Source organism: Diachasma alloeum, unplaced genomic scaffold, assembly GCF_001412515.2.
Source record: "Diachasma alloeum isolate Michigan unplaced genomic scaffold, Dall2.0 Dall_scaffold_00307, whole genome shotgun sequence".
NCBI classification, from domain to species: domain Eukaryota; kingdom Metazoa; phylum Arthropoda; class Insecta; order Hymenoptera; family Braconidae; genus Diachasma; species Diachasma alloeum.
The window spans coordinates 413,249-434,297 of NW_021680446.1; the positions used below are offsets into that span (position 1 = coordinate 413,249).

General features: G+C 40.2%; 1 protein-coding gene across 5 annotated transcripts in view; it reads right to left on the minus strand.

Moving 5' to 3' along the window:
* Positions 1–231: 231 nt before the first annotated feature.
* The window catches only part of LOC107039805 (sterile alpha and TIR motif-containing protein 1), a 27,615-nt gene continuing 6,797 nt past the window's right edge, over positions 232–21,049 (minus strand). Inside the window, exons 2-11 of one of the 5 annotated variants that reach the window (XR_001460979.1) lie at positions 13,731–13,856; positions 11,800–12,023; positions 10,897–11,149; positions 9,439–9,606; positions 7,077–7,178; positions 3,723–5,720; positions 3,030–3,196; positions 2,721–2,939; positions 2,047–2,103; positions 232–1,912 (exon numbers count right to left, since the gene is read on the minus strand). Coding sequence is in view for 4 of the 5 variants with exons in the window: in XM_015259618.1 (XP_015115104.1) it covers positions 2,753–2,939; positions 3,030–3,196; positions 3,723–5,720; positions 7,077–7,178; positions 9,439–9,606; positions 10,897–11,149; positions 11,800–12,023; positions 13,731–13,856; positions 20,327–20,395 (3,294 nt within the window). In the remaining variant the exon portion in view is untranslated. Of the gene's footprint in view, positions 1,913–2,046; positions 2,104–2,720; positions 2,940–3,029; positions 3,197–3,722; positions 5,721–7,076; positions 7,179–9,438; positions 9,607–10,896; positions 11,150–11,799; positions 12,024–13,730; positions 13,857–17,699; positions 17,732–20,326; positions 20,730–21,049 lie in introns of those variants that run through there. The other 4 variants (XM_015259621.1, XM_015259618.1, XM_015259619.1 and 1 more) reach the window with 4 other exon arrangements.

Sequence of the window (21,049 nt, forward strand, 5' to 3'; positions counted from 1 at the left end):
TTTTCGGTTTACGAGGATAGATTATCGCGTCAGCAGCTTAATCAACAGTCCAATCGATAGATCAATTCATTAAATAACGTCATTCAACGGTAGTAAACTGCCTAATCAACGAATTCTTGCGAATCATTTGAACTGAGACATTAAAATTCTTTTAAAAATAATTCACGACTATTAAAATAGCTATAATACATTCTCAGTTGGTGAGGAAAGGAATATTATTTTACAATTATATATAAATATAAAGCACCTCGTGTTATTTAAATTTTGTTCATAAAAATAAAATATAAAATTGGGGTAGAATAATATTAAATGAACAATGTAATGTTTTGATTTAAGACACGATTCAGGCACAATTGTTACATAGTCTCGCTGCCGTTTTTGTCACGAGGGGTTTTCAATTTTTTTAATAAGTTTTTTCCATTTTTTAAATATTAAAAAATTTTTTTTTCAATGAAAAATTCATTTTTACACATTAATACTCAACATAAAAAGCAGCAACAGAACATTCAACAGATAAAATTGTCAAAAAATGACACAGAGAATTTTACCTAGGAAATTTCTCCGCAAGAATTCCCCTGGGGGGCACTGGAGATTTTTTAGGAATCCCCTAGGGACAACACCCTAGAATCACGTCAATTCCCCAGAAATGCCCTAGGGATTTTATCCAAGAATTGTCCTGAGAACGCCTCCAGGGAAATTCCCTAGAAAAATTCCTGAGGATTTTCTGAGAAATTTCCTAGATTTTCCCAGCTTTTAAAATTTACAATTCAAATAGTTTTCCGATTAAAAAAAATCAAATTCCACTCATTAATCAAAAAGTCACTAGAAAATTCACAGAGTATACAACTGAATTCGGAATTGTTCATCAACCCCTCGTCAAATTTTTTCAATTAAATTAATAACCTAAACACATCACTTTTTAATGAGTGATCTCATTTTACTAACACATTTATTCATAAAATTACGTTTACGTCTTTGCTCATTGTCAACGTGAAGTGAATTAACACTAGCATTGAATGAAGATAATGACTCATTCTCATCGAGTCCATCCCCACAGCTCTTAGCTTTTGCTAAAAATTTTTTATCCAAATTTCCATCATTTTCCGAATTATTTGGACATAACCTCACATTATCATCAATTTTTTCATTATTTTTATCACAGCAGTCAATTGTATCGTCATCATCGGACAATGATATTCTCGTGTGCTCTTCTTGTGCTATTTTAGCTGCCTGGTTACGAATTTGTCGAGATTTCAGTCTTGGCACTGGTAATGGACACGGCTCATCCCCATTTTCCCCATCCTCTCTATCCCCAACCTCACCGGACTTCGTTTCTAGGGATATTTGGGTCGCTGGGGAATTCCTAGGAATTTCTCCAGGGTCACTTCCTCCCCCACAATGTTCTCCGATTTTTCTCCTCTCCGAAAAACCCGATTGTTCACTTTTTTCTGAACCCTCAATCCCTCCTAGGGAATTTTCACGTCTAGGGATATTCTGGTGGTTTTCCCCGATATCTAGGAACTTTTTGGAAGTGTCTGGGAAATTATCATATGTAGATAAACTCAGAGTTTCGAATGTTCTTGGAGGAATTTCGGGTTTTTGTTCGTCTAGGGATTTTTTAAGATTTTCTGGGGTTTTCTCCTGGGCATCATCGTCTAGGAGTCCGTCTAGACTCCTCGAGCGAGGTCTCAGGAGAGGTGGAGGCCTCGAGGCGAATAGCCTCTCAATTTTCTCCAGGTTCTCAGGCTCGTCCAAAAGTTCTAGGGACTTTGATCGATTCGCGGGTGTGGGTGGATGCCTGGGTGGGCGCTGGGGAATTGGGTCCCTTCCAGGATGTGTGTGAACGAATTTGAGACGCGGAGACGTTGGCGGGATGCTCATCAGCCAGCCAGGACTCGAAGTCTTCCTCAGTCTAGAAAAAAAAAATCCCCAGAAGATTAGCTATTGCTTCGTCTAGGGAAATTATCAACATCGCTACGTTCGGAGGGTACGACGGGCTACAGATCATGCTAGGGAACACATTGACAGTAGTCATAACTGACTGACCTATTATTCAATATTTTTTTCAACCGATTGCAGAAGCTTCAGTTTTCCTGACTCGTACTGCATGTAAGGAAAATATTTCCACCATTATTTCCATCATTTTTGTGGAGGATGGGTGGGGGATGATGACTCTATTCGATAGCCAGGAAAATAGTTTTCCCCCAGAAAAACCCAATTTATTCCTTATAGTCTGCTGGAGAATTTTCTAGGGATATTGTAGGGGATTTTCACCCAAGGATAATCGTTAGAGTATTTCATCTAGGCACACTATAGGGAATTTTCTGATCAGGGCTATTCCAGGGCCTTTTCATCTAGGGGATTTCTAGTGTATTTTCTTGACTAGGGACATTCTGGGGTATTTTTTCTGCAAGAAATATTTTAGTAATATGTTCTAAGATCTAGGCGTTTTTCAAAAAGTCTAGTTACTTTTCGTATGGTGGTTATGTCCAAAGTTTGAGTATCCTAGGGAAATTTTAGGGTTACTAGGGAATTTATTCGTGAAATTTATGTCCAACATCAATTCAATAATCGAATGGACTCGTCGATATCTCGCAAAATTTTCCTGACTATCGACGGGGTCACTTTCGACCCCAGATTTCCCCAATGACCAGAATCGATTGTCGATATGGCTAATAGATATGATAAATCAATAACTGATGGGAAGAAAAATATATTACCTATTTGGAATAGCTGTGGGGGGGCCTTCTAGTCAATCTCTACCACCTGAGGAGTCTTTGTCACTGCCGCGGCTCTCATTGCTGTGCATTCTCTGGTAACTAGGTGGATGTCTCATGTTGGTACTGCCTGGAGTACTCGGCGTTGTTGCCTCCTTGGACACCATTCCCCTAGTGACACCTGACATAGATGCGCCTGCTGGAAGCTCACCTCGCATAAACCTGATGACGAAAAAACCCCAGAAATCAGACTAAAACCTGAATTTCCCTAGATTTCTACAACGACGGAAGAAGATTCATCGATTGTCGAACCTTTCTAATTTGTCTACGCATGCGTCCTGATAGTCGTGGATCCAGCGGACTCCATTGAAGTGACAGACCTGCCTCATGTCCTCGGGAAGCTCCTCGGGTTCGGGCCACTGGAAGTTGTCGATTATCGGAATGATGTTGCATTGCGACTGAAGCGCCGCGACAATCTCCTGAAATTGAAAAAATCCATCAAGAAATTTTCCATCTAGGGATATCTGGGGATATTTTCCGAGGGGATTGAACATTTTTTCGGGCGAACACATGTCGTTTCCCCCATTTCTAGGGATATTTGTGACCTCTAGGATATTGTTCCATCTAGGGACATTCTAGTAATAATTTATTTCTGGGGAGTTTTCGGAAGGACCTGATGATCTTTTGTCTCCAGATCACATGTAATCTCCCCAATTTCTGGGAAAATTTTGCGACCCCTAGGGTATTTTTCCATCTAGTGATATTCTAGTGATAATCGAGCATATTGCTGGGATTTTCTGGGGATAATTTTTCAGCTGGCAACCATATGCGATTTGCATATAACTGAATTTCTAGGGATATCCTAGTCATATTTTACGATATCTAGGGAATTTTGAAAACGGTTCATTTTTTTTCTCACATGAAGATGCAATCACAATGTCCATTTCCCTCGGGAAAATTTCGTGTTTTCTAGGGACTTTTCCTAGGGAATTTTTCGTTACTCACCCTGTGTACCCAATCCTTGCATTCGTTATCCCGACTGCAGCGGTCCAACGCCTTGGGCGTCAACACCAGCAAGAAGTGTTTCGCCTGTCTAATACTCTGCAACAAGTTATTATCAAACTTGCCCGCCTCAAGCCTCTCGACATCAATGAACACCGAGAACCCCCTCAACTGCAGATGAACCTTCAACAAACTAGCCAGTTGCGAGCCATTACTCCGTCGGTAACTGACGAAGACATCCAAACTCTTGTCAGGACTCTGATTCTCGCACGAGTTGAGCTGATTCTGCTGGCTATTCTTGATAGCGTCCATGATCCTAAGCCTATGAATACTGTTGGTGATGCCGCACTCGGTGAGAAGTTGATCCTCGCTGATGACCCTGATGTTGTCCCGGTCAACGCCAGCATTGAGCATCCCGTAAGTGTAGATCGAGAACTCGTTGCCGATGCACTGGAGAAGAGAATTGAGATCGCCATTGTCCCGACTGCTGTAATCCGCCATTCGCTTGAGATTTTGAAGCTCGCGGGTGAACCTCCTCCGCCTGATTCCATTGGTCAGCCCGATGTCCTCCTTGAGGTTCTCCTCCGTCAGCTGGAGAAGCAGATCCCCGTCCACCCGACTCTCCACGAAGTTGTCCGCGTACTCGGTGAAGCCGATCTGCTTCACCCACTCCCGCACGTCTTCGGTGCTCCAGAGCGGTACCTGCTGACTCAACTTGTGCGGAATCTCTTCGCCGATAAGCCGCAGCGCTTGCGCGGCGTACTTGGACGCGACCGCGTTCGGACAACTGGCGACTTTCTTTAAGGGCTCGATCGCCCCGATCTCCTTGAAGATCTCCTCGTTTCCCTGTTGTTGCTTTATCCCCGCTTCCATGCAGAAGTGAAATGCCGCGAGTGCGCGCGCCTCCTCCCGCTTGGATGACAGAACAGGCACGAGACGCTCCAGCCAGTTCTTGGACTGCCCGTGCGCATGCGCGAGGTTCGACTTGGCGAACTCGTAAGGGTTGTGGGAGGTCACGAAGGGCTCGACCAGGTTCAGCGTTCCGCTCTTCTCGACCGCGGCCTCGATCTCTTTGTTCGCGACGAGGACCGAGATGGCGAGGCACGCGTAGTACTTGATGTTGTCGTCGTTGTGGAAGGCCAGGGGGAACAGCCAGACCGGGACCTTCCGCTTGATCATCTGCTCTTGGTTCTCCGCGCCACCGTATAACGAGAGGTTCGCGAGCGCGCCCGCAACATGGCGGAGGGTTTCCACGTCGTTCTTCCGGCACTCGAAGAGGACGGAATCGAGACCGCCGAGGCGGATGACATCGCTGCAGGTCACCTCCGAGTGCTTGAAGAGGTGTTCGAGGATACCCGTGCCGACCCGCGAGTGGTCGACGGAGTTTGTGTTCTTTATGCAGACGCATGCGCCGTTTACGACTTTCTCCAGACCGTGATCCACCACGTGGGCGCGGTTTTCCGTCGTCAGACATTGCTCGAGAAGACGCGCGGAGGAGAATTGGAGTTCTTCGTCCGCCGCCATGCAGTTGGTCACCAGGAGGTCCAGGAGACCCCGCGTGCGGAGGGTGTTGCAGAGCGTGTAGCCCAGGTCGTGACCGTGCGTCGGCACCGCCCACGCTTTCCGGATTATGTCGTTTACGCGGTTTAGGAGGAGCGGCGCGGTTGGGGACTTCGAGTTTTCGAGGGACTTTAGGCGGTCCACGAAGTGGTCCAGGAAGCCCGAGTACTTGGCCCGGGCCCGGTCCACGTCGGACTGTTTTGAGGACGAGCAGAGGTGGTCGAGATCGTCCAGGGGCATCGTCAAGAGGTCTTCCTCTTGCGGACGCTTGCCGTTCATCAGTTGGTTGACAGCACTTGCTGCGTTTATCATGGAGCATTTCGAGGTTACACCTTTCGCGAAGGTTATCGAGGATTGGGAGGAGGAGGCCATGTGCTTTTCGTGGTTGTAGATACCAGAGGAAGTGACCGTTTGACGCTGCTGCTGGGCTGCCATTGCTTTCTGGAATAGCGGGAGCTGTGGTGAGTTGGGTTGATTTTTGGACGGATTCGGGAATTTTGGAAGTCAGCTCAGGGGGCGATATTTCGGAAAGTAGTGGTCGTAGTGCAACAAATCTGACGCCATTCGAAAGAGCGAGAAATTTAGCACAGGATCTATATATTTGGGATATTTTTGCGGTATCAACTGGCGCCGTTTTCAAAAGCTTCGTAAACCTTCTGCGAAACGTTCAAATTTTGGAGATTCTGGTTTCAAATTCAGATGCCGATATCTCGGGAAGTAATAGATCTGTCGCGGAAATTCCGACGCCATTCGAAAGAGCGGAAAATTCCGCTATAGAGTGGTATGAGGAAAAATTTATTAAGTTGATCAATAACCGCAGAGTCATTGACGAAAAATCGATACAAGTCATGTCTTGAAATTTCAAATTTCAGAGTTTAGTTCTACCCTATCTATCTCGAAAACTATCGGTCGAATCGGAAAAAATCCAGCGCCATTCAAAAGAGCGGGAAATTTGGCAAAGAATCTATATAATTAAAATTTTCCCGCCTAATCCTGAACAGCTGAATCATCACAAAACCGTCGCAACAAATAATTTCTAAAAATCGATCATGTTTCCTTTCACTCAACACTGAATATCTCGAGAACCGTTGATCCAATTTAGAAAGATCTTGCGCCATTGGAAAGCGCGGGAAATTTCCCACAAAATCCGTGTTCCGCCGAGGAAATCCCCCCACTTCCGGCCCGCGAAATTTCAAATGACCAAAAAATTAGTTTTCGCTATTTACCATTGTCGAGTCCAAACTCCACTTTCTCATGTTGAACAGCTTCACTTCCTCCTCGCGCAGTGTATCAATAGCCACTGGCAGCCTGTTCATGCGTCGCGGATCGAATTCGGAGGTTCGCGACGTGCGAATGGCGCGCGAAACGTCAGAGCGAAATAAAAGAGGAGTAAATAGAGGAAAAAAAATATCAAACGACAAAACCAGGAGAATTGGCGTTTCCTCCACCGAAGTCGGCACGGAACTGACCCAAGAATTGTTGAACAGCCGCCAGGAATCACAGATTTTCTGGGAATTATCGTATCATTAGTCCGAACCGCAAACTTTTATTTTCCCTTTTTTACACTTCCCCGAATGTGTCAATGAAGCCTAGCGAATTATCATCCAATTAACATTGCTTAGTGCCTCATTCGCGGCCAATATCATCCGGCCAGATACTCATATCTTTTTATATAACTGCAGATAAGATACCTCCACTCAAACGAAACGCATTCCCGTCGCAATCCGCTCCGTTTATTATTTTATTATTGAATAATGCCAGGCAGTTTCATGTACTTATTTATCTTTCAACAATTACCTTTTCTGAACTGAAAGAGTCACTTTGTAGCTTCATACTCGATGCCGCGACATTATTGCTCTCTTGATGAGACAGATCACCAGTTTTCAGACTCCTCTGCTCCTGGAAATCATCCACATTATCAATTAATTATTTTAATGGGGTCGATGATGACCACCTAATGACGACCCCAGAGTCACTATCTTTGTGGAAAAAAAAATGAAAAAAAATGTCAATAAAAAATTGTATTTTTTTCGCAACATGAAAATTATTCGTTGTTTTCCTCACGAAATAAATGATAGAAACACGTGTAATCGTGACATCTCGTCTCGGAAAACAAGGGGGACCTCTAAAATTAAATAGCGTACGTCACGGGGATAAGAATTTCAACGATTCACTCCTTTTGTTTTTTTTTTTATGGAATCGACGGCTTTGGGGGGCTCGCGGGTCGGCACGGACGGCTTCCGGATATTACCAAATGCCCCCTGGAGGGGGGAAAATCGTGCTGGAGACGCCTGTTCACTGGCCAAGGTGGACTCATTGCTACTGACTCAATGTTTGGGATATTAAAACGATTTAAATGGACCGATTGGAGGGGGAGAATGGGACATGTGTCGGTGGCTGCCAGGACTGGATATGCGAATTGGGTGATGAGTAGTGGAGGCGTCCGGGGACCTCCCCACTTTAGACTGACGGTTATATTTATCGAGAGGAGGCGTCACATCTCGGTAAATAGGGTTTAATGCATTCTTACGATTTAATTTTTTTCCAATGTTTTTTTATTTAAAAAAATCCTTTTTTCTTCAAAGAGAAGGAAAATAAAAATATTAAAAAATATGATTTTGAAGAAAAAAAATAGGGAAATTGTAGAAAAATTTATTTTTCATTCATTTTCGGAAAAACAAGAAATTTGGATTTGTTTGTTTAATCATTTTTTTGAGAAAGAGAAAAATTCCCGAAATTAAGAACAAATGGAAAGGAATGTAAAAATAATTTTTTTTTTAATTGGAAATGAAAATTCGCTATTTCTTTATTCAAAAAATTGTCGTTTTTTATTTTTGAAAAAAAAATTGTGTTTTTGAGGGAAAATAGAGGTGGGAATTTTCTAATTTTCCTCAAGAAAATGCTGACTGATTTGAAATAAATGAAAAAAGACGTCACTAATTTACGAACCACATCAGTCTGATCACACGGACTTAACGACCTTGACGATGGTTTGGGGTTGTTGGTGATATCCGGGAATAATCCTCGAGGTATTCGAGTAAACCTGGAGCCCATGATCGCGAGTAAACTGTCGCCATTGGAGCGAAATGTTAGACTGCAGTCTAGAGGGTTGTTCTAGGGCATTTGAAGGAGTGGGGTGTTCATCGACCGGGGAGGATCGGGGTTGCCCGTCGCAACCCAGACGTGACTCACACGTGGCCATTGATTTTTCCATCAATGTTTTCCGCGTGTCCCTGGGAAATGCCGCACTTTTCCGCATTTCTCATGTCGACATTTTTTAATTCTAATTTCAATTTATTTATTAAGACTTGAAAAGCCCATTGAAGCCTATCCGTAGAAGTATACAAATATATATATATATATATATATATATATATATATATATATATATTTACTAGGGGCTACGCCCCCTGCTCGCTTCGCTCACCGACCCCCATCAACTTTATTCTGACCCTTGTGACCCGAATCTGACCCTCATTATACTCTCGTGATCCTTATGTTGATCCTCGTGACCCTCATTCGGACCCTCCTGATCCTTATTCCGACCCTCGTGACCCTGATTCGGCCCTGATGAGCCTTATTCCGACCCTCGTGGCCCTTATTTAGATCCTCATCACCCTCATTCTAACCCTCATGGCCCTTATTCTGATCCTCCTAACCTTATTCTGACCCTCGTGACTCTTATTCGGCTCTGATGACCCTTACTGTGACCTCCGTAGTCCTTATTTTGACCCTCTAACCCTTATTCTGACCTTCGTAACCCTTATTCTGACCATCGGAACCCTTATTTTGACCCTCATGACCCTTATTCAAACCCTCATGACCCTTATTCTAACCCTCATGACCCTTATCCTGAACCTCGTGAATCTTATTCTGACCCCTATGACCATTGTTTTGACCCTCGCGACCTTCGTCACCCTTAATTGTGGAGTTTTAATTTCAAGCATCAAATTTTGATCACCAGAAGTCGATTTGGATTTTTAAAATATAGAGAGATATATACAACTTCGCTTGACACAAATCAATCATCAAAAATCCCCGTTAAATTCAAATAAGACTTTCTTTGAAAACTCCTAATTTTGTGGGGAAATTGAAGAGATGGAAAATTAGAAAAAAATTCCGAAGAAAATGAGTTAAAAAAAAGATTTTCCATACTTACTCGTGCTGCGGCGACGCTTTTCTCCGCCGAAACTCCGTCGACCTCGACTCGTGCGCGTGCAGCAGTCGCCGCACTCTCCTCTTTGTATGAAACATCACCAGTCTGGAGTGCACGCATCTCTGCGCTATTTGCTGTTGCTTTCTCTGCGCTGAATCCATCAGTCACAACCTGAAAAAAAAATTAAATCTTATTTATACATTTCCCTTCAAAACTCCATGGGATACATTTTTCCCCCGAAGTTTCTCCTCAATGTTCCAACAATATATGGGGCAAAATGGGTTCATGATCAGTGTGTTTTACCGGGAATTTGCCCACCTCTCCAATGATACGAGTTTCGTTTCTCCATCTCTTCCAGTTCTCGAGTTATCGTAGAAAAATGATAGATCGTTTTCTTTTTCTGGGGAATTTTCTGTATTTTCTGCATTTAAATCATTGATTTTCGTATTGAGAAAAGTTGTATAGAGTAAACAGGCCAATAGCTGGACAAGGTTTAAAATAAGGGTCATGAGGGTCAGAAAAAGAATCATAAGGGTCACAAAGGTCATGATACGGGTCATGAGTGGCAGAATAAGGGTCACAAGGGTCATAATAATGGTCATGAGTGTCAGAATAAGGGCCATGCGAATCAGAATAAGGGTCATAAGGGTTAGAATAATGGTCAAAAAAGGGTCACAAGCGTCAGATTGAGGGTCATATGGCCCAGGTTAAGGGTCAGATTAACGGTCCAAATAGGGATAACAAGGGTCAGATTTAGGGTCTAAATAAGGGTTATATAGGTCAGATTAAGGGTCACAAGATTATGGGTCAGATTAAGGGTCAAAATAAGGATAACAAGGGTCAGATTTAGGGTCTAAATAAGGGTTATATGGGTCAGATTAAGGGTCACAAGACTATGGGTCAGATTAAGGGTCCAAATAAGGATAACAAGGGTCAGATTTAAGGTCTAAACAAGGGTTATATGGGTTAGATTGAGGGTCACAAGATTATGGGTCAGATTAAGGGTCCAAATAAGAATAATAAGGGTCAGATTTAGAGTCTGTATAAGGGTCACAGTAAGGGTCCAAACTCGGGTTATGGGGGTCAGAAACTAAGGGTCACAAGAGTCGGAATAAGGATCATGGAGGTCAAATGGGGGTCATATGGGGATTATATGGGGGTCATATGTGCAGGGCATAGCCCCCTAGTATTCAATAAAAGGTGAAATCGTCCAGTTTGTATACTTCCATTGATAGGTTTCGATGGTCTTTCGTCTGAACTCTTAATAAATAAATTGGTAATTGATAATCGATCGATTGCTTCCACTTCATCATTGTCGATCTGAATTACAAGCAAAATGTTGGCAGCCGATGCGACTCTAGATGTCGACCTTGACCGGAGTACAAAAAAAAATACCAATCACTCGTCACTCGACCGAATTTTTTCCCTGAAAGATGTCTTCACACTTGGGTGTCAACTCACCTTGGTCTTGGATGCGCTCGTCATCTTCTTTTGTTCGAATTTCATTGTCTCCTGGCCACCGGTCAGACCGATTGTCGACATGTTTATTGTCGGTGTTATACTGTGAAGATTGTTCAGGGGATTTAATGTCCCCAGTTGTGCTGGAGAACCGACTGTGAGTGTTCCGGGCCCAGAGGCCGGTGGGGGTGTGTCTGGGTCTGGAAATGTCACCAGGGGCTCCGACATGTCATCCTCCTCGGTGACACTGCCTTCTCTAGTGTCAGAGGATCATGAGCATGATTATTATCAATTTTTTTCGTCCTTTTTACGTGGGGAAATCGTCTGTTATGAGTGAAAATCAATTTTCACATTTTTGAATTTTTGAATGATGGGGGTTTCGGCGGGAAGGAATAGTGGGGGAGGGTCGAGGGTGGCTTCATTCGATAGATCTAGAAATTTCACACGAAATAAAAAAAAAATGGTCCATTTTGAGGCCATAGAACCCGAGATATCGAGCAAAACGTGAAAGGGATCTAGCGATCGATAAATGATGTATGGAAATTGGTTCGCGATTTTTGTCGGGAAGTACTGGGGCAAAATGGATTGATATTTCGTAATCTAATCTTTTTATCAGAAGGTCAACTCAGATGTTCGATAGAAAAATAAGAAAACGGTTTTTAGTTCTTGGAAAATATCGATCAACGATCTATAGGATTTGATTTGGGATTATCTCTGGATCTAATGGGGCAAAATAAATCGTCTTTTTTTTAATTTCATAGAGAATTTTCCGATCTATCGAATGGTTTCATTTTTATCCTTCTACCTCCAGGTCAACTCAAGAATTCAAATGAAAGGGGAAAATAACCTCAACATTGGATGAAAAAAAAAATCGAAAAAAATGAGTATTGATGAAAAATTATTTACCTGTCAACGAGATTCTCCATACTATTCCTCAGCCTTGAAAACTTGGTCGAAATATTTTTCATCTCAGAAATTCCCCTTTTGAGTTCAGTAAGATCACTCTTCATGGAGCTTGCTTTCATTTCACTCGACGATGATGATGTTAAAATCCTCTGGGAGGATTTAGCAACTCTACTGCTTGTTGTTGTACTGCTTGTGCTACTACTGCTCTGACTCTGATTCAGCAACTGGGGGAAAAATAGAGTCGGGTGGAGTGAATTTAGATGTTTGAGGTTGTTCTATTGGTTAACGTGGATGATGCGTTTTTTTAGTTCAATTTTTGGGCTATTTTCAAATCGTCGAGGAACTCTGAGTCATGAGGTGGCTGGTGGGGGAGTTTTGGCAAGTGTGAGACGAGTTGATGATGAGCCAGGGCTCCTCAAGGTGGAGGACAACGTGATTGGATTCAATTAGTCAGGGAAAATCATCATTTTCTCAGGAACTTGAGGAGATGAATAATTGAAAGAGGGATCGTTGGAAAGTTGGGGAAATTTACGATTCAAAACACTGGTGGTGAATCCATTTTGCCCCGTAAGGTGTTGAAACATGCAGGAAATCAAATTTTAGATCTCAAAATTTGCATTCGATGTGGGGGATCTGGATGTGGGGCAAAATGGGGTCATGACGAGGGATTTTCATCGGAAATTTCCCTAGTTTCTTAAGGACGCCATACTAAATTCTCTAGTCCCTCCGGTTCTCGCGATATTTATGGGAGAAAATGTGGAAAATTCGATGGGTCGAATGGGACAGATGTTATGAATGTCGATTTATCTCGATAACGAGTGGTCCTAGGGGAAAATATTACATAACGTTTTTTGTAGCTGGGAAAATTCCATATAAAAAATGTTTTATGGCATTTTTTCTTAGAACCACTCGTTCGTGAGATAATTCAACAATTAATGAGGCGGGAAAAATCGATGTGGCCATTTGGTTTTTAATTGATGCAGACAATCATCGGAATTTCGTCAATGCAAATAAAATGAATGGATTCCGAGGAATTCCCAGGCGAAGAGTCATCCAGGTGACAAAACACAACCCCGAACGATGACGTATGGATATTTTTGGATGTTATGCCACACTTTCGAGTTCCGGAGAACTTACGTATTTTTGGAAATTCCATTCCGTCAAAATTTTTGATGACTGTTTTTTGTATTCTTTGCGCTTTTGTGGCGGCCGCGGAGAGGAGAGGGGGAAGGGAGGGGATTCCCGGAAACTCGCACATGTGTGGGGTGATAACGGCTTCATATCGGTTTTTGAGTGATTTATGGAAGGAGATAAGAAGATTAATTGATAACGGCCTTTTGTGGGAAGAAATCGACAATTTTCTGACGTCTTTGCCGGTGTTTTTGGAAAAGGCGGAATGAAAGGATTTTCTAGGGACTTTTTTTAGGGGGGTTCTGGGGGATTTCTGGGTCTAGGGTCCCCGAATTTGGACCGAACTATGTTTTTTCTTATTTTAGTTTTGGGAATTGAAAATTTTTCGATGATTCTTTTCTAGGGAAATTCCGGGGGGAAATTGTAGGGGTACCCTAGGGATTTTTAATGTGAAAAGTCCCTAGGACAGTCCAGGTTTCATCTTTGTTTTTTTTAGTTTGACATGAAATGGTGTATTTTCACTAATGAATTCTTGGATTTCCCTGGGGATTTTTTGAAGAGTTCTAGAAAGTTTCTGGGGAATTTCCCGGGAGAATTTGAGATTTCCCTACGAATTTTTTGGGAATTCTGGGGACTTTCCGGGAGAATAGTTCTTGTCCTAGTTTTTTTCTTTATCCCTAGAGGAATTTCTCTAGGTAGTTCCGCGTCATTTCTGGGGAATAATAGGGAAAGTTTGTGATTTCTGGAAAATACACTTTTTTGTTTAGAGGCTCGCGCGTCTGCATTTTTAATTTTTTTACCTGTGAGGAACTGGTGACTTGTGGAAGGTGATGTGACCTCCCACTGACCAAATTATTTTTCTTCTGAAAATTCTCCATGACGGCCTGCATATCGCCGTTCTCCGTGTCAGCGGGAAATTCTGACATCTGAAATCGATAAATTAATTCCATGAATTAATCAATTCACCACAAGGTCGGGTCCGAAGAGCATCCACTAATTGAATACATAAATGTATTCATCTCCATACTCTTATTATCAAGATATGATTGACATTACTTAACAACGAAAAAGATATTCAAATACATCGAATGAACTGAAAGTTCGTCGTTACTCTGCGATTGATTCTCTGTCAAAGGTCGCGGGACTATATCTCAAACTCCGGGTCACAACTGATTCATTCGCACTTCTGCTCATCCCTAAATACTGAAAGGTCTCCAGTTCTATCCTTGTCCCTTTCATTCAATTTTGCGGTCATTATTTCTCACTCTATTTTCCACTCGCAAAATACTAAAAGGTCTCCAGTTCTATCCTTGTCCCTTTCATTCAATTTTCCTTTCATTTCTCCCTCTACTTTCCACTCATCCTATCTCTCTCTTCATTCCCAAATATTCTTTATTTTAATATTTGGCCACTACTCCAACACCAAAGGCCCAAGCTGACCCGCTTTTATCACTTTATGACCCGACCACCGGTCCCTCAACTACGTCGCGTACTTCCCCGATGTCTAGACGGTTTCTGAACTTTCTTTCTATTTATTTCATCGTCATCATCCGTAATATTTGTCTCTTTTGTCTCACATAAGTGATTGATAATCGACATTGATATGATCATTATCACTACTTTTAATTAATTAAGGCCTCTTCGTTAATTTTTCTCTCAAGAAAAAAAATGCATATCATTTTTTTAAAACTATTTTTCTCCTCGTTTTTTGTTTTGTTTTTGTTTCGTCAATTGATTTAATTACTCTGACGCATGAAACAGCGATGGATAATGTGCCAACGCACGGTAGTATCCATAAATCCATCTCGTCCGGTGTTTTTTTAACTCTAGATTAATTAGCACATACGTCTGAAAAGTGGGTCAACGGTCGCATGTGAATTCCTCACGAAAATAACGAGAAAAAAAAGGGAAACGAATATTTCAGCTCTTATCAGCTTTTGAAAATATCAGAAAAAAGGAATGCATTTCCCCCACAATATACAACCCTCATTACACCCGTTTTGCCCCGTAGATTTTTCACAAAAAATTCCCGGAGACAAAAAATCGGCAAAAGTCAAGAGATGAAATTCAACAAAATTGCATTATTTCATAAAAAATTCGGAAATTTTTGAAAAATAAAAAATACCTTCAAAAAGTACATGACATTCCCCAGAACATTCATTACCCATAAACCCCATTTTACCCCATAGATCCCGTAAAATAAAATCTTCAAGATCCAAGAGACGAGGACTCTGAAACAAACAATTGATAAAAACTCAAAAATTTCCCGAAATTTTTTCGAAATTTCAAAAATTTAAAAATACTATGAAAAAGTACATAGAATTCCCTGCAAAAATCACTACTCACAAGCCCATTTTGCCCCATACGTTCCTCCCAAAAAAATTTCTGAAACTCGAATTCCCCCGAATGTGAACGATTTCTCACTAATCTGCTCGAAAAATGATATAATCAAAAATTTCCAATCTCTCATTGGACGGAGTGAGCACGTCAGAGGCGGTCAGACGTGTCTCGCGCCCACACGCGACCCCTTCCCACTTGGAATAAAAAATCATTTGTCAGAGCACAATCTCACGAGCAATTTTTTTCTCATTGACATTCATCACAAAATGGGGATAGAGACAGAGAGGGGGGATATACGTGACGCAGGTTGAAATGCCGCATAAATTACGAAACGCCCGGGGATCGATCTTTCTGGAAACTATTTGTTAGCAAATAAAGTGACAAAATTATTGGAATTGAAAAAAAAAGAAATACGAATTTTTTCCCTCCATTAAACGGAACACGCTTCTGTTGAATGTGGAGTTATCTTCAGAGCGCGTGATCCTAGGGGAAAATTTCGGGATAAATTCGTTGTAGATGATTAAATTTTTGACAAAAAATGTCTCGAGACATCTTTTATTTTGACGTCAAATGACTGGTCATCGAGATGATCACATGTTTATGAAGATTAAATAATGGTTGTTGATTTGTCTTCAGCACGTGTGATCCTAGGGGAAAACGTCACAGGAGTTTTTCGTAGAGAATTGAAATGTAAAAAAAATTTCTTCCAATATTTTGACGTAGGATTACTCATTATCAAGGTAATTCAATGTTTATAAAGTTTACAAAAATTGAATTGTCGTATCGTCTTCAGCACGTGTGATCCTAGGGGAAAACGTCACAGGAGTTTTTCGTAGAGAATTGAAATGTAAAAAAAATTTCTTCCAATATTTTGACGTAGGATTACTCATTATCAAGGTAATTCAATGTTTATAAAGTTTACAAAAATTGAATTGTCGTATCGCCTTCAGCACGCGCGATCCTAGGGGAAAACGTCACATTTTTTCATAGAGAATTGAAATGTAAAAAAAAATTCTTTCAGCATTTTGACGTAGGATTACTCATTATCAAGGTAATTCAATGTTTATAAAGTTTACAAAAATTGAATTGTCGTATCGCCTTCAGCACGCGCGATCCTAGGGGAAAACGTCACATTTTTTCATAGAGAATTGAAATGTAAAAAAAAATTCTTTCAGCATTTTGACGTAGGATTACTCATTATCAAGGTAATTCAATGTTTATAAAGTGTACAAAAATAGAATTGTCGTATAATCGTCTTCAGCACGCGCGATCCTAGGGGAAAACGTCACATTTTTTCATAGAAAATTGAAATGTAAAAAAAATTTCTTTCAGCATTTTGACGTAGAATTACTCATTATCAAGATGATTCAATGTTTATACAGTGTAAAAAAAATTGAATTGTATAATGGTCTCCAACGCGTGCGATCCTAGGGGAAAACGGCACAGGACAATTTTCCGTAGCGAATTGAAATTAAAAAAAAATTCCTTCCAATATGTTGACGTCGGATCTCTCGTTAGCGAGATAATCCAATGCTTATGAACTGTAGAAACAATGGAATTGCCGAATCGAGTCAAATGACACTTTCTGTCGTTCTACAACGATCTGGAGCACGCGTGCCCCTAGGGGAAAATATCAAAGACCTCTTTTCTAGATAATTACATTCTCAACAAAGAATATTTTTCAGTGTTTTGTATTTTGGAGTAAGATCACCCATTATAAATATAACTCAGTGTTTTCAGCTTTTAAAAAATTGATTAAATAAATAATTATGTGATTGTGTAATTATCTCGAGAATATGCGGTCCTAAGGAAAAATGTCACTATTTTTTATGAAGAATTGAGATTGAATAAAAAATATTGTAAACAATCGACTCTTTACGATTTACGATTGCACCATCGCCTCTCTTTTTATAAGATTGGAAAAAAAATCATAAAATTAATTAGAAGTGTCAAAGTTATTTTTCACGCCATGGGAGCCTGTTCGCATTAGGTGAACCAATGACCTTTATTTTCACTCGAGCGGTTGGAGGTTTAAAACATTTCGGAAATGAGGAAATTCAGTCGTAAAATGAAATTTATCTCGTGTTTACGTACAGAAATTTAAATATCTCGGGAACTACTGAATAGCTTTCGGGGTTTCCCGAGTTGAGTCATTGGAGAGCTAGGGGAATTTGCAGGGGTAATTTTCAGGGGAAAAATAAAAATTTCAAAAAATGAAAAAAATTTTTTTTGCGTCATAGATAAATAAATAAATTAATAAATAAATAAATTAGTAAATAACTCTTCTGGGGTACTCCTGGACCCCACAACCCCCCCTCCAGAATTTTTTTTCGACTCCAAAAAATTTTTGAATTTCCAAAAAATTCTCAAAAATTAACTCAAAAGTGCATTTGCGCTCAAAAATTAATTCTTAAAAAAAAAATTATTACCGTAGACCCTTTCGTGGCACCTCTGGACCCCATCCACCCCTTCTCCCGCGCCCCCTCCCTTCGACTGAATTTTCGCGCCCTCAGAACTCGCAAAAACTCAAAAAAAAAAATCAAAAAAAATTTTCAACTGTCACTGTCCACTGCCTCCGTACCCACGGGACCTTGACACACTTCCGGATGCTGTCCCCGAGTCCCTTTGTGCGTGCGGGATCCCCCCATGCCCGCAAAACTACGCGCAACAGTCAAAACAATTTTTTTTTTTATCGGAAAAAAAAGGATTTTCCATTTATGAAGAAAATCATTAGCGCACGTGGAGGTTAGGATCAATTATCTCCGCGGAAACGTGCGGACTTGGTGCGTGTGTGTTGGGTAATAACGCGATAAAATCGATCTGACTTCCAAAGCGGCACTGAAAACACTGGACGCGTGTTGCTCCGTCGGTTTACTAGCTCTTTTTTATCTGTTTTTTCTTCAGCTAGCGATGCGCGCGCCTCACTCCACGTGGCGGTGAGACACCCAAGTTTTTATTAGGTAATAGTCGGGGTGTGGAAGAGTGGGGGAATGTGTGAAGTGATTATCACGGTGAATAATTGCTTTTTTAATTTTCCTCTCTCGCAATTTTTTTCTCATTCAAAAAATTGGGGGAAAAAAATTGATTGCGGAGAATAATTGCTTTTTTAGTTTTCCATTTTCGCAATTTTTTTCTCATTCAAAAAATTGGGGGAAAAAATTGATTGCGGAGAATAATCGCTTTTTTAATTTTCCTTTTTCGCAATTTTTTTTCATTCAAAAAATTGGGGGAAAAAATTGATTGCGGAGAATAATTGCTTTTTTAATTTTCCTTTTTCGCAATTTTTTTCTCATTCAAAAAATTGGGGGAAAAAATTGATTGCGGAGAATAATTGCTTTTTTAATTTTCCTTTTTCGCAATTTTTTTTTCATTCAAAAAATTGTGGGAAAAAATTTGATTGCGGAGAATAATTGCTTTTTTAGTTTTCCATTTTCGCAATTTTTTTCTCATTCAAAAAATTGGGGGAAAAAATTGCGGAGAATAATTGCTTTTTTAATTTTCCTTTTTCGCAATTTTTTTTTCATTCAAAAAATTGTGGGAAAAAATTTGATTGCGGAGAATAATTGCTTTTTTAGTTTTCCATTTTCGCAATTTTTTTCTCATTCAAAAAATTGGGGGAAAAAATTGCGGAGAATAATTGCTTTTTTAATTTTCCTTTTTCGCAATTTTTTTTTCATTCAAAAAATTGTGGGAAAAAATTTGATTGCGGAGAATAATTGCTTTTTTAGTTTTCCATTTTCGCAATTTTTTTCTCATTCAAAAAATTGGGGGAAAAAATTGCGGAGAATAATTGCTTTTTTAATTTTCCTTTTTCGCAATTTTTTTTTCATTCAAAAAATTGTGGGAAAAAATTTGATTGCGGAGAATAATTGCTTTTTTAGTTTTCCTTTTTCGTAATTTTTTTTTCATTCAAAAAATTGGGGGAAAAAATTTGATTGCGGAGAATAATTGCGTTTTTAATTTTGCTTTTTCGCAATTTTTTTTCATGCAAAAAATTGGGGGAAATTTTTTTACTGAGTATTGAACATTTTGGGAGGGGGACTCTGTCAAAAAAAGATGACTTCATGCTACTGGCAATTTTGTATAATTTCGAAAATTGTGCTACCTCATTTTTTTTATTGTTCAGATTTGTTCGATTTTTCAATTTTTTACCTCAATTTTTTAACGTGAAAGTTACGAAAAATGATAGTTTCGTTTAAATTATAATAAAAAATTGAAGTTAGTTTATTTTTCACAGGCTTGTAGTCTATAAGATTTCAAATCAAATCTGAATTATAACCAATTTAATTTCTTGCCTGAAATAACAATAATTTTTTCGCGAATAAGACTTCAAGAAATTTCACTTTTTCATTCATTCTAGCGAAAATTGCACGAAATCTCTGTAACACATCAGCTGACGAAGATGAATATTCAAACTCCCGAATCGATGCCTCGGAATTGAAAAAAAAAATTTCATTTTCTAAATTATTTTTCATTTTTTTTAGGAAAAAATAATTTTACAAGATTTATAATGGCTCGTAAATTATCAAAATTCTCGATTCGTTTAAGCGTCGAAAATAGCTCATCCCGTCCGATAAAAAGATCCAATTGACATCGAATTTTATCAGTTTTAAAAGCAACTGGAAAATGCAAAAATCATGATTGCGAAATGAAAGAAAAAATGACAAAAATTATTGTAACACTTTGATTTTCGTTTCAATTGAGAATGAAACGCGTTGGCCTTTGGAACGGACAATGTGGAATGCCGTTCGGTTGGTATGCAATGAAAGGGAACGAGGAGATGAGTCCGAAGGTGCCTGTTTTCACGACAGCAGCACTCGTCGCGAAAAAATCACTCACCGCCAACTGAAATTATTATTTTTCCCCCAAAAAAACAACAAAATTAAATTCCGCAAACTCGCCACCCTCATTTACTCTAAAAACAGACTAAACAAAAATAAAAAACATACAAAATCGTCAGCTACGATTTGCCCAAGAAAACGTCTGACGCGAGAGTTTTCCGGGAAAATTCCGCACAATTATATTTTCATTTTCTCAATTCAGAAAGACAACTTACGGGTTTAAAAAATTCCCGCCTGAGCCCGTGCACCCGGCGCCCGTGGGCGGCCCCCTCCATCTCCTTCATTCATCCAATCCCTCCAAAAAGACTCAATATTTCACCGATCGAAAAAAAACACTTTTTCCCAACCAATCAATCGATTTCCCATAAAAAAATTTTAACAAATAAATAAACAATTCCGATCACTTCCACCGGAACTCCACAACTTCCGGCTGACAGTCACGTCACTTTCACCACGAAAAAAACAACTAATTAACCGATTAATTAACTAAACAATTGGCAATTGGTAAGCAACAGAGAAAAGTTTTTCTTGTCGATTTTCCTCTCACATAATTACTCAAGATTTTTCCTCATACCGGTATGCATCGCCGAGGGGTGGGGGCACGTGCGATCGCGGCGAGTAGCATGGGCCGACTGACGGTGGAATCAGCTGTGATCGGGGGAATAAATTCCTCCGCGAGTGATGATTCACGCGTTTTTTTTTTTATCGCGGGAGAGAAAAAAGTGAGAAAATTCGTAACGAGTGTAGGTGCCTGGGTTTAAGTAGAACCGGAAGTGGAATCATGGGACGCGATGACTCCTCTCACACGCGTCGCTTATCTGATAACAATTTTGGGTCTTTTATTTTCGATTTTTCAGCGTTAATGGCAATAATCGATCAATCACCTATTGATCCTCGATTCTGAACGAAATTATATTTTTAGCAAATCGTCAACCTGG